At 41.3% G+C, this 12,490-nt stretch overlaps 1 protein-coding gene across 4 annotated transcripts in view; it reads right to left on the minus strand.

The window, feature by feature from the left end:
• Cdc42bpa (CDC42 binding protein kinase alpha) overlaps positions 1–11,638 on the minus strand; it is a 205,110-nt gene extending 193,472 nt beyond the window's left edge. For 2 of the 4 annotated variants that reach the window (XM_059280686.1, XM_059280685.1), the window contains exon 1: positions 10,707–11,638. In XM_059280686.1, the coding sequence (XP_059136669.1) occupies positions 10,707–10,884 (178 nt within the window). In that variant the 5' untranslated portion in view covers positions 10,885–11,638. The remainder of the gene's footprint in view (positions 1–10,706) is intronic. The other 2 variants (XM_059280679.1, XM_059280677.1) reach the window with 2 other exon arrangements.
• Positions 11,639–12,490: the final 852 nt, after the last annotated feature.

Below are 12,490 nucleotides of genomic sequence, written 5' to 3' on the forward strand. Positions count from 1 at the left end.
AAAACAAAGTTTCTAAAGCTCAGATGACAGTATCTCATCAATGTTAATTTCTTGATTTTAACAGTTGTATTATAGTTATATAAAAGTATGTAGATATATATACAAACACATTGGGAAGGAATGAACATCAGTAGACAAATTATTCTCATGATTCAGGATTAAAAAGTATACTATACTTGTAATTTTTCTGTACAATTGTGGTTATTTCATTTTTTTTTTTTTCGGTTTTTCCAGACAGGGGTTCTTTATGTAGTCTTGGTACCTGTCCTGGAACTCACTCTGTAGACCAGGCTAGCCTTGAACTCACAGAGATCCATCTGCCTCTGCCTCCCGAATGCTGGAATTAAAGGTGTACACCACCACCGCCCAGCTGGTTATTTCAATTTTTAAAAAATATTTTTAAAGTTAAATATGTAAGGTTGTAGATAAGAAGTATATAAAAGTTGTGACTTGGTAGGTATACATACCTGTAAATCTAGCACTCAGGAGACAGAAAGAGCACAATTTAAGGCCAACCTGAGATACAGAGAAAAGGAAGGAAGGAAGGAAGGAAGGAAGGAAGGAAGGAAGGAAGGAAGGAAGGAAGGAAAGAAGGAAGGAAGGAAGGGAGGGAAGAAGGAAGGAAGGAAGGGAAGAAGGGAAGAAGGAAGGAAGGAGAGTATATATTATGCTAAGTAGTTTAAATGAAACTATCCTGAAAAGCTGTCCATAGTCAATAAAGATATCAAGCATTATGTTAACAAGATTTTAAAAATCATGTATAAATCTGTGTGTTTTATTAAATTCTGGGATGTATATGAACATTTTCAAAGTAGAGACACACAATGTGTTAAAGGCTACTTGGTACTTGATAAGAAAACAATGTGCAAACAGTAAGACTCAAGAATATACAAATCCATATTTACAAGTTTGATACAAATAAATCGAGCCAGGTGCACAGAAACAGAATAAACCCAGGCTTAACTCAGGAGACGCTGCACTCAACCGGTACTACCTCACAGTAACAAAGGCAAAAGAAACAGTATGATGATCATCACATCAATCACAATCTCAAGTGACTAACACAGCGACAGACTTCTAGAAGAAGCTGTTAGCATCCTTCAGAAATGGTGACACATTACGAAGGCATGCAGTTTTTTTAAAAGTCAGAAGAAGAAATTACGCTAATCTTGCAAATACTGTGGATCTAACCATAAACACTAAGAAAAAGTAAGTATATAGTATAGCAAATAGGTCAGATTCACCATATACCTGAGCTCTTAGTCTACTTTTAAATGTTTCTTTATGGTAATTTTTGGCCAGGACAAAACCACAGGGAGTTCATGATGCAATTTCAAAATGAGGCTTTAGTCACACCAAGCAAGCAGTTTTTCCTAAGTAGTGTTCACTGCTTTTCACCACATATGGGTTAACTTGGGGTATCAGCCACCCCTAGTAAATGCTGACACTTAAGGACAAGATTCTTGCTGTAATTGGACAATTATACCACTTTTACAAAGTTCTCATAAAATCCATTTAGCTTTGTTCTACTTCACAGTTTCTCTGTACCAGTGAACAGAAAATGATCATGCTTTACTGAAAAAGAGAAAGAAAAAAAAAAAAAAACAAAACAAAACAAAACCACTAGGTTAGAAGAAGCATCTTCACAAACCAGAAGCTGCATTTGTGAACTCCCCATCGCAGGGGAGATCCTCCTGTCCAGGGCTGAATCCCACCCCAACTTGAACTCAGCTACTCTGGTTTCTAAATGGCACAGAGGAGCCAAACCCCCACTGTGTCTGCGTTCTGAGTACACTGTGACGATTTATTTTTTTAATGTGCTTTCACATAACCTGCTTAAAGACTCTGGACATTGCCTGTAGTTTCCTAATGTGGCCACAATGTCCCAAGTTCAGTCAGTGTTCCTCTCAGAGTTCCACAGTTCAAATGATCTGGGCCAACTTTGCACAACAAAGTTAAGGTTTCTGTTCAGAACTTTTTGAAACTTTTTCTATGATAATGTGCTTTGTAAAAAGGCATGTATCAAAGCACTATCCCCAGCCTTACACATCCAATTAACCCATAATTTGTGGAATATTCAGTATGTCTCTTGAAATACAGTTTAGGAAATACTTGTGGAAAATGTTCATTTTCTTCATACTTACTGAAAGACCACATGAATCTGTGGCTACTGCGTAATTTCAGGCCATAAAAGGTACTATGTGAACAACACATCAATAAAAATTTTAATCTTCTGAGTTGAGGGTTAGAACTCTACCACTAATTTGCAGATTGAAGCCATATAAATATAAAAATCAAGTGTAACTAGTCACTGCATAACAGCGGTTACAGGGGTGGGAAGATTGTACATCAACTTAATAGTTACCCCCAAATTTCTTAGCTAAAAAGAACAAAACATCTAATGCAAAATATCCTAAAAAGAGTGTCTAAGACTGTCTGCATAGCCATGCAAAGAAACACACCATCAGTAAATATAATTTTAAAGGATCTGAGCCTTCCTCTGGCCTCTGTGGGCACCAGACATGTACATGGTGCACAGACATGCACACAGGCAAACTATCCATACATATACAATTAAATAAAATTGAAAATAACAATAATAATTTATTAAGATATCATCAAGAAGATGTAAATCTTGTTGACAGTAAAGTGAATTTATTTATATCCTTTAATTAGTATAACTATACACTTAACTTGAACTTAATCCCCAAAGTGACATTTTAATTGTTCCTTTATTTTAAGGCTAAACAGAATAGAAATTTTAAAAATCAGAAGGAAGCTGGGGATAGACTGCTTGCCTAGCATACACTGGCCCTGGGTCCAATTCCTAGCACCATATAAACCAAACATGGCAGTGCACACCTCTAGTCCTAGCACTTAGGAAGCAGGAGCAAGGGAATCAGGAGCTCCAAGTCACGTTAAGTTCAAGGACTCCAAGAGACCAAAAAGAAAAAAAATCAAAGCGGGGCTTAAATCAACAAAATAAACTCTAAATCATGAGAAAAACTTCCAAACTGGCTTTTATCTTCTGGTAAATATTGTAATGTCCATTTCTTTAGAACTGCTAATACAGATTCAAGAGACTAAGCAACTTGCCTAGATCACATAGCCAATAATTAAAAGATTCAATCTAAATCCAAAGCTCTTCACCTGTTTTTAAACAATCAAGTTAAATTGTCCTCCAGTATTATTATCTGCCATGCTAAAACTCAGAACAAAACTTTATGATAATCACAAGGTTCTAACTGTTCACATGCTGCCAAAATAACACCAGTTATACATGGGTTTCCCCTTAATAAAAAGGAGAGATTGTCTGGTTTCTTTATAATACATATAAACAAATACATGACACATGAAACACAAACACCATTATCCATAATAATAAAAGTTCTCACACAATTGAGATGACAGAGACCAGATGTTCAGCTAAAGCACTGCTACCCCAGGGAGAAACAAAACCCAGTGGACTATGAAACTGCAAGTTCAAGGCACTTTCTTCCTAAACATCAGAATGAACAGAATCTTTTCAGAGACAAAATAGTTTCGTAACATGTTAATATTATAGCAACTGGAGCTATAAAGATAAAGTGAGAAGCCAGGCGGTGGTGGCGCACGCCTTTAATCCCAGCACTCGCGAGGCAGAGCCAGGCGGATCTCTGTGAGTTCGAGGCCAGCCTGGGCTACCAAGTGAGTCCCAGGAAAGGCGCAAAGCTACACAGAGAAACCCTGTCTCGAAAAACAAAAAAATAAATAAATAAATAAATAAATAAAATAAAGTGAGAAATTCTGTGTTTGATGTATTTAATGTAGTGTAAACTCCTTTACATGGGGAGGAAGTCCAAATCAGAACAAGAATGTCACAGAAACATCTGTCATCCCAGGAGTTGACAGCACAAGTGCACCAGTATACTGTCCAATTCTACTTCCAACAGCGTGTTTCTTAGAGGTAATGCAACAGCATCACTACTACTCCATCATGATTAAGCTTATCTCTCAGGTCACAAGGCTTTCACACACAAAAAATACAAGTCTCCAGGCACTAAGTAAAACAGAGCTTTCTCAAAGCTACATTCTCTTTCCAAGCCACAATTTTCTCCAAATTTCTAATGCCAATAAGGAGTTACAAAGGAACACCACTTCCCTAAGAATATGCATTAGAATACTTGTTGCCATTTACCCTACAGATATTCTTCAAAATGACGATTCTATAATTGGATAAACTCTGTAAATTCAAGGATAACCTGCAATATTTTACTTAAATTATGTCTGAGGTAATTTTCCAAATTTACAAGCCTCTGTGTACATTTACACACACACACACACACAGACAGAGACAGACAGACAGACAGAGACAGAGAGCCTAGTAGCAGCCCACGGATTTATAAAACACACTTTGAAACTAGAGAAGAACACTAGATGAAGAAAAGCAGCCCTGATTCCAAAGTAGAAGCAAACAGTTCACAGAGGAAAATCCCAAAGACAAACAGTGGTGCCGAGAACAAGGAGCCAGCTCCATGGGCTTCCTGTTCTGACGAAAGCCAATGCAGCTCTATGGCAGTGGCAGATCCAAGTCCACGAGATGAGAGGCTGGCCAACTGAGGGCTAGCCAGTCTCCCCTGCCGCCTGATAAAAGATGGCAACTGTCCAGCCAAGTGTGAGAAGCCAGGGAGAAGAGCGGCACTGAGGAGGAAGAGAAGATCCCTCCACCTGGAGGGGAGTTTTCTATGTAGTGACAACAAAGGACATTCATTCTTGAGTTTGGAGTAGCTTATACTTAAGAGCACAGGTCATTCATAACAAATCCTTTTAGAAAGAACTTCTTGACTTAGGCAGACTCTGCGAAAACAGCTGAGCAATTCACGGTCTTCAATCCTTACAGATGAAATCATTTTCGCTGACAGTCTGTGAGTGATAAAACTGAGAAAAGAAGACCTCTCAGAGTTCACCTGGAACCGGAGGAGACAGGCACGGCACCACCTCCTTTATCCCTCAAGTGCAACACGCCAATATACCTCTGACAATCAATGGAAGTTCATCACTGCCACAAAAGGAAGATAAAAGGCAGTAACCATCCTCTAAATACAAAGGACTGAGGTTCATTCTTATATCCAGTATATTCTTCTAATTAAAAATACCCAACCATTCCGTCAGACTGAAGTAGCGACAATGTGGTCACTCTCACTCGCTCTCACTCAGGCCAGTCATTCTCATCCTCTCCCTAGCCCAAGTTCCCCCACACACACCTCTTGTCCCTATGCACATTCCCTTTCATTAAATTATCTATTTGTTGTCCTGAATCTATTACACATACTTTCTGAAAATACGAACCATGACTCTAATATTTTCATTACTAGCTAACATATATATATATATATATATATATATATATATATATATATATATATCTTCATCATGCAACATTCCAAACTCCTTTGATCTCAATCTATAAGATGTAAGAGTTAAGAAATACAAAAAAGCACAAATGCTTTGCATAACAGTATTTCCTTTTTCTGAGTATGATGAACTTGACTGTTTTCTATTCTAGCCTAACTTTTCAATGTGGGTTAGACTCTGTATATTGGTTTTTGAAACTATCACAACCAACAGCATGAAAAAGAACAGGCTTTACACACAATTTCCTGGCAGTAAGTCTACCAAACAAGAAAAGATTTGAGTAGCACAATAAAACTGTGTCAAGTTCAGCTCTTTTACCTTGGAGCAGACTGGGCTTACTATGGAATAGTAATCAAGTCCTAAGATTTATGGGACAGTTCATCAAATTTCCAATATATTACAGTATTTGTTTTCACACTTCTACAGTAAGATATACCTTAAGTTTCCATATGAAGTACTTTTAAATTTCTTTTTTTTTTTCTTTTTTCATTTTTGGAAACCAGGTTTCTGTGTATAGTCCTGGCTGTCCTGGAACTCACTCTGTAGACCAGGCTGGCCTTGAACTCACAGAGATCTGCCTGCCTCTGCCCCCGAGTGCTGGGATTAAAGGTGTATGCCACCATTACCTGGCTCTAAAATTCTTAAAATATTAATCTTGACATACCATTCTCACTTACAAAGCAATTATTATTTTAAACAGTTTATTAACCAAGTAATCAATACTATAAGATGTTGCAGTGGCCAATATTATTTGGCAGCTACCTGAAGAAGAAAGGGGCAGGAAGGAGGGAGAGAAAGGAGGAAGGGGGAGAAATGGTGCAATACTACCTACCCCTTACTATGTTCCTAGGCTGTCCCTCAGCTTCAGCACTGTCTCAGACAGACCACAGCCATTCTTATGACAGAGGACTACATGCCTAGTGTAAAGGAAGCAAGTGTCCCTCCTATATTTTCAACACATTTAGTGATCCCAAAGGAAGAGTTATTTAAAATGAATTCAATCATCTGTATTCAATGACTATCTTAATTCTGTGTGATAATTCCACTCGGGAAAGGTGAACATCTGGAATGGCAGACAGGAAGAACAAATGAAGTATTCTAGAAATAACTCAGTTCCTTCCAATCAAGCCAGCACCATTACAACTCACATAAAAAATGAGAATATACTTTAAAACAACGCTAACAAAAGGAAATGTTTATACCACAATACCTGTTGATGTGTCCCAGTAATAAGTCTAATAATCACACATAAAATCTGAATAAGCTATAAAAATAGTTATTTAAAGAAAACTTACATGAAATGTTATAAAATCAGGATCAGAAAGCACTGAAAAGCAATCCACATACAGAGAACCCTGCCAGTTCCTTTTGTACTGGGTAATATTATCTTACATCTACTTTTTAAATAAATGAGTAAATCCTCAATATTCAAATTCCCCATTTCAAAGCAGAGGGAAACCAATGTAATGAATAGTGGCTGTATTAATCATCACTAACAAGTTAGTTTATAATGTCACAACTCCTTTACCTCTACAGCTCCACTATGATTTAGAGCTCTACTACTGACATCAAAACTATTATTACATAAACAAACACAGAAACCTTAATCTTTCCAACAACTTAAAAAAAAAACAATCAAAGAAAGTCTTTCAAATCTTACTGAGTGTAAGTAGAAAACTTTCCAACAACTTAAAAATCAGAAGAAAGAAAGTTTTCAAATATTGCCGGCTGTATATAGAAAATAATATACTTTATTAAACTCAGAAGTGACCTGTGGTCTTAAGGTGCTTTTATCCCCTTGGGCTAACACTCACCAACTTAACTCCTTCTTCCTCCCCCATCTACTTTCCTCCCTCAAGTCATCAGACCAAAACCAAGGAATGCTATAAAAGAAAAACAGCATACCTGCCTGGGAATAGTCCTTTTTCTCATGAGGTACTGTTAATGACAAAATATTAACTGTATCACTACAGAAATGAAATGGACCATAACAAGGAATCAAATGAAACTGATGGAAGCGATGCACACAGGATCTTGACTACATACTTAAAAGTAACCAATCACTCCCTTATAAAAATATGGAGTGCCTACGTGGTACTTCAATTATTGCAAATACCCAACACAAATACCTACTATGTAAAACGGAATATTTAACTATACTATTTATTTCAATTACTGGGTCTTTTACAGACTTAAACACAGTATTTTTTGAATTATTAAAATCAAACCAAAGACGATATCCTGAAGCAGATCTAAATTGCCAAATTTAACCTTAATAATATTCCTATAAATTTTCATCCCCAAAGTTAATAATTCAATAAAAAATTAAGCTGAAGTCAATTCACAATCTGAAACCTAATCTAGATAATCTAGACATCCTTAGACGTTTTTTGCAATGAGAATGAAACAGAACATTTCCCAAAATGCAGTGACAGACTGACAAATGGAGACGGAATGATGCACTGAAATACTTTAATGAAAAGGTACTATCCTTCTTAATCTAAAATCCCCAATAGCTTAAGGATATTTAACGAAACCGTTTATGATGCATCTCTTGCAACACTTCCACTCTTTCATTCTTATGGAGGGAAGAACACACCAGAGGCTTAAGAGCCTAAAATATACAAAATAACTCCTTAAAAAATCTATTCTCATCAGGCGGTGGTGGCACATGCCTTTAATCCCAGCACTCGGGAGGCAGAGCCAGGTGGATCTCTGTGAGTTCAAGGCCAGCCTGGGCTACCAAGTGAGTTCCAGGAAAGGCGCAAAGCTACACAGAGAAACCCTGTCTCGAAAAACCAAAAAAAAAAAAAAAAAATTCTCTCTTCCCCAGAGAAGAGCACACCAATCGGTTATCCAAAACCGAAGGTTCAGTCCTGAAAACACACATATAAGCAACATTATGCAGACTAAGCATGTTGTATTTATGAATTTAGGAATGCATGAATTTGAAAGAGAACAAGGAGTATCAAGGAAGGGGTCGGAGAAGGAAAAGAAAGGAGGAAATGATGTACTTATAATCTAAAAACATAAAAGAAATGATTTTTAAAAAATTTTAAACTACTCTCTTGAAGAGCTGGCCAGTAGCTCCAGAGGACCTGAATTTGATTCGCAGCACCCACATCAGGCAGCTCACAACCACCAGCATCCAGCTTCAGGAGATCAGATGTCTGGGGACCTCTTGAGAGCTTGCACTTATACAGCACATACCTACACACAGGCCTGCACACATACACGTAATTTAAAATAATAAAAATAACCCTTTCTTAAACTCCAGCAACGGTTTATGAGACTGCAGGGTTTCATGATACTATATACCAGACAACTAAAAAGAGAAGACATGAAATTAATAAGAATACAATGAATGTGGACTGGGGATGGTACTCAAATGGTAGAGTACTCACCTAGCATGTATAAAGGCCTTGGTTCAATCCCCGGCACTACAGAGCCTACACATGGTAGTGCATACCAGTAATGTTACATAGCAATCTCAAGACGACCCTAAGCTACACACTAAGATCCTTTCTCAAAAAAAATGAAAGAATATAGTGTTTACAAAGTGTTTTCATGTACATAGGAAAACAACATCCAAGAAAAGATACTTAACAGAATATACATAGGTTATTTTTAAAATATGGCAAAATATTCCACAGCATAAAACTGCTATATAACAGGAAACGGGAAAATACAATTTCCTCTTATACACTATTTAAATTATACTTGCCACTGGGACATACAGAGAGTTCTCCTACTGTTTTCCAAATGAAAAGTATATTAAATGACAATCATAATCATAGATTAGAGTGTAATGATGGGGCCATAATTTAAGGACTCAAATTCCAACTCTAAGAGTACTGAAACCTTTTAAGTCTTCAAAAAAGAAACACCACAGAATTCCTAAGTTTATGAAACACTGGGTGTCAAATTCCATATGCTTCATGAAGTATGGGATCCTACACATCAAAAGGCAGGTATATGCAAACAAAGTCAGTACCAACAGAAAAAGTCCCTGCTCTCCAGAGAGAAGTTGCCTGAAAAATGGCTGAAGATTTCTTACATTCCCAGCATGATGCTGGCAAGCTGTTCTGTAAAATCATTCCACTCACATTTACACATTTTTTTAACCTTCTAACACCATGCTGCTAGCAATCAATCTTCGAATCCTGGCAAATTGGGGAACTGCTTTGTGTGGGCATTCTTAAATCGGAGGCTGAACTGAGAGACAAATTTTGAATTAATTTGAAAACCAAAACAACAACGGGCACTTCATTTTTACTTCAGAAAATTAAGCTTTACTTGGGCACAAAGATCTTCAATATAAAAATGATTTAGCTAACTAAAAGTATTTCAACAGCACCAAATTCTAGACGGCCAAAACCCTTCCAGAGCTGCGTACCACTCACTACCAGGCTGGGCAAGACGGCAACTGCTAGATGTCAGACTTCCCTCATCAAGTGAGTGACATCAGAGGCTCAGGCACTTCAGCCAAGCCTTCTAGCTTGAAGGTCACATGCGGCAGCGTTTGCTGGCATCACTAATCTAGTCCACTACTACGGGTCGTCTGGGTCACATCTACACTTTGAAGACTGGAAGCCGAAACTCTCTCCAGGGTAGATGCAAGTTCAATTTAGAGTGAAATCTAACGCAGGGGGAGCTGCCTCCAAATAGTCTCCAGCTACTGTCTGCACACGAGCACACACACACACACATATATATACACACACAATATTTCTATTATTTCATCTCAGGAACCTAGTAATTTTTGGAAAGTCCATGCTCAGTAGTTTCCCTTGCTTGTGCTAGGCAGAGGTGAAATTAAAGCCAGTGATCACCACCTCCAAGGTCCTGCTGTCCTAAAACAAACAGAGACTTCAACATCTCCTCCCATCGCCAGTGATTTCCAAAGCCTGGGAAGGAACCTTTCAACCAACAAATACCTTTCCCCGACCCACCGCCCCGACGGGCTGTTACAGGGCCATGCCTGAGACAACTGTGCTCTCGGTAATCCACGTTTGCTCGCCCAGCATTTGTTTTAAGGCTCTTATTGCTGCCCGAAAACGCAGTGGGTCCACCAACTGCGAGGCCACACACCAAGGCAACAATGAAGTGGCGTCCGCCGCTTTACTCCTGGCAAACAGTTACCAAAAACTAGGGGAGAAAAGTCTTGACTAACTGACGTGTGTTCTTGTGTTATGTATATATACATATTTTTTCACATTATAGTTAATAATTATAACTATAATTACATATTATAGTTAATAATGCTCATGGCCAGCTACACATTAAGAGTTTAAAAAAAAAAAACAACTTACCCCATTCTAGATATTCAAGAATGTTCTTCTCTCTTCTCAATGGAGAATTATTGCATTCATCATAAAGACAGATGAGTATGTCCAGTAAAGTCTCCACACTGAAGCACTGCCCATTGGTCTGAGCCGGCCCATCTAAAATAAACTGCTCCAGCTGCCTCAGACGCACTTCCCCGGACATGTTGGCTTCGATTTCTGCTGGTTTTCTTTTAATTGCCCTTACGATGTCTACTGTCACTATCGGAGCCTAAAATTTCCAAGGTGTGGTTTTAAAAAAATAAACCACTTGTTATTTCAACAACTGTCATGCAATGCCGGTGCTGAATTAAACATCCAACACACCAGTCACCTCACTTAACGGAAGCGTCTTCAATTTCACTCATAAACATATATATCTTCAGGGTAAGTTTCCATAAAATATAGATTTAATATTTTTAAGAGAATAATACAATTAACTTGTATACTTAAATAAAATAATAATTAAAAGTACAACGAACTAAAGAGTCAACACTTCTTTCAAAAATTGAAGAAAAAAAAAAAAAAAACTCCTTCATTCAAAATTCAATTCGTGCAACATAATCCTGAAACGAATCCGGTTGCATCATTAATGAATAAAGTCCGCTTGGCATCAGCAATTCACTTCCCGGGAAGAAGAAAAATTGGAAAAGGAGGAGTGGGAAGGGGGGGGGGAAATGTATGGAGGGGGAGGGAAAGCCAAAAATTCTGCTGCAAATGCTCCCAGCCTCCACTCGGCTAGCGCCTGGGCGAGTCCTCGGCGGGCAAGGGAGGGCAGCTCCCGCAGCGGCTCTCCCGGCTCGCAGCACGCCGAGCCGCGGCCGCCGGGCTCTTTCTTCCCTAGGGCTTTGCAGCGAGTCCGGCTTCCAGCGGACTGCGGCGAGGACGCGTCATCTTCCTCCCGGCTTCTCCCGGGGCCTGGCCGGCTGGCGCGGCCGGGGATGAGGCGGGCTGCGGGCGGCTCCGGCGCCGGGCTCCGGGGGCGGCGGCTACTCGGTCGCGCGAGCCCGCTCCATGTCGGAGGCCGCCGTGGGGCCGCGCCGTGCCGCCGGGCGCAGCGCCCGGGCTCCCGCTCGCGCCCCGCGGCCGCCGCCGCCGCCGCCGCCGCCGCCGCCGCCGCCCCTGCCGCCCCTCGGCGTGGGGCTGCGCTGACGAATTCAAAGGACGCGGGCGACAGCCGCGACGGCGGCGGTCCGGGCAGCGACTCCGGTCCCTTCTTCCCAGCCCTGGGCTGAGGGCATCTTTGCTGACGGACGCAGGCGGCGGAGGCGCGGGAGGAGGGGGCGCTGCCGCCGCGGAGGAGACCGGAGGCTGCCGCAGCCCGGTTCCCAACCACTCCCTTCCTCCTCTGCCAGCCTCCCTCCCTCCCTCCCCCGCCCGCCCGCTCGCTCGCTCGCTGGCCCGCGCCGCTCGCGCCCGCGCCCTGGGCTCCGCGAGGCCGCTCCCGGCGCCGCGGCGCGCAGGCGGAGGCTCGCCGACCGTCCGGATCCAAAATGGCGGCGCACCCCGCCCCCGACCCCGCGCCGAGCCGAGCTGAGCCGAGCCGAGCGGAGCCGAGCCGAGCCGAGCGGAGCCGAGCGGCGCTGCGGCCCAGCCGAACCCGGGCCCCGCGGGAGGGGGAGCGCCTCGGCCAGCTCGTGGCGCTGCGGCTGCGGCCGCGAAGGGAGTCGGGGGTCCCGGAGGACTCGGGTGTGGAACGGGAGGGCCCGGCGAGGCACGGACTGGGCACTGCGCCACGCTGCCTCGCCGCCGTCCGGGGTCACCGAGGTGGC

Source organism: Peromyscus eremicus, chromosome 15 (assembly GCF_949786415.1).
Source record: "Peromyscus eremicus chromosome 15, PerEre_H2_v1, whole genome shotgun sequence".
Lineage (NCBI taxonomy): Eukaryota > Metazoa > Chordata > Mammalia > Rodentia > Cricetidae > Peromyscus > Peromyscus eremicus.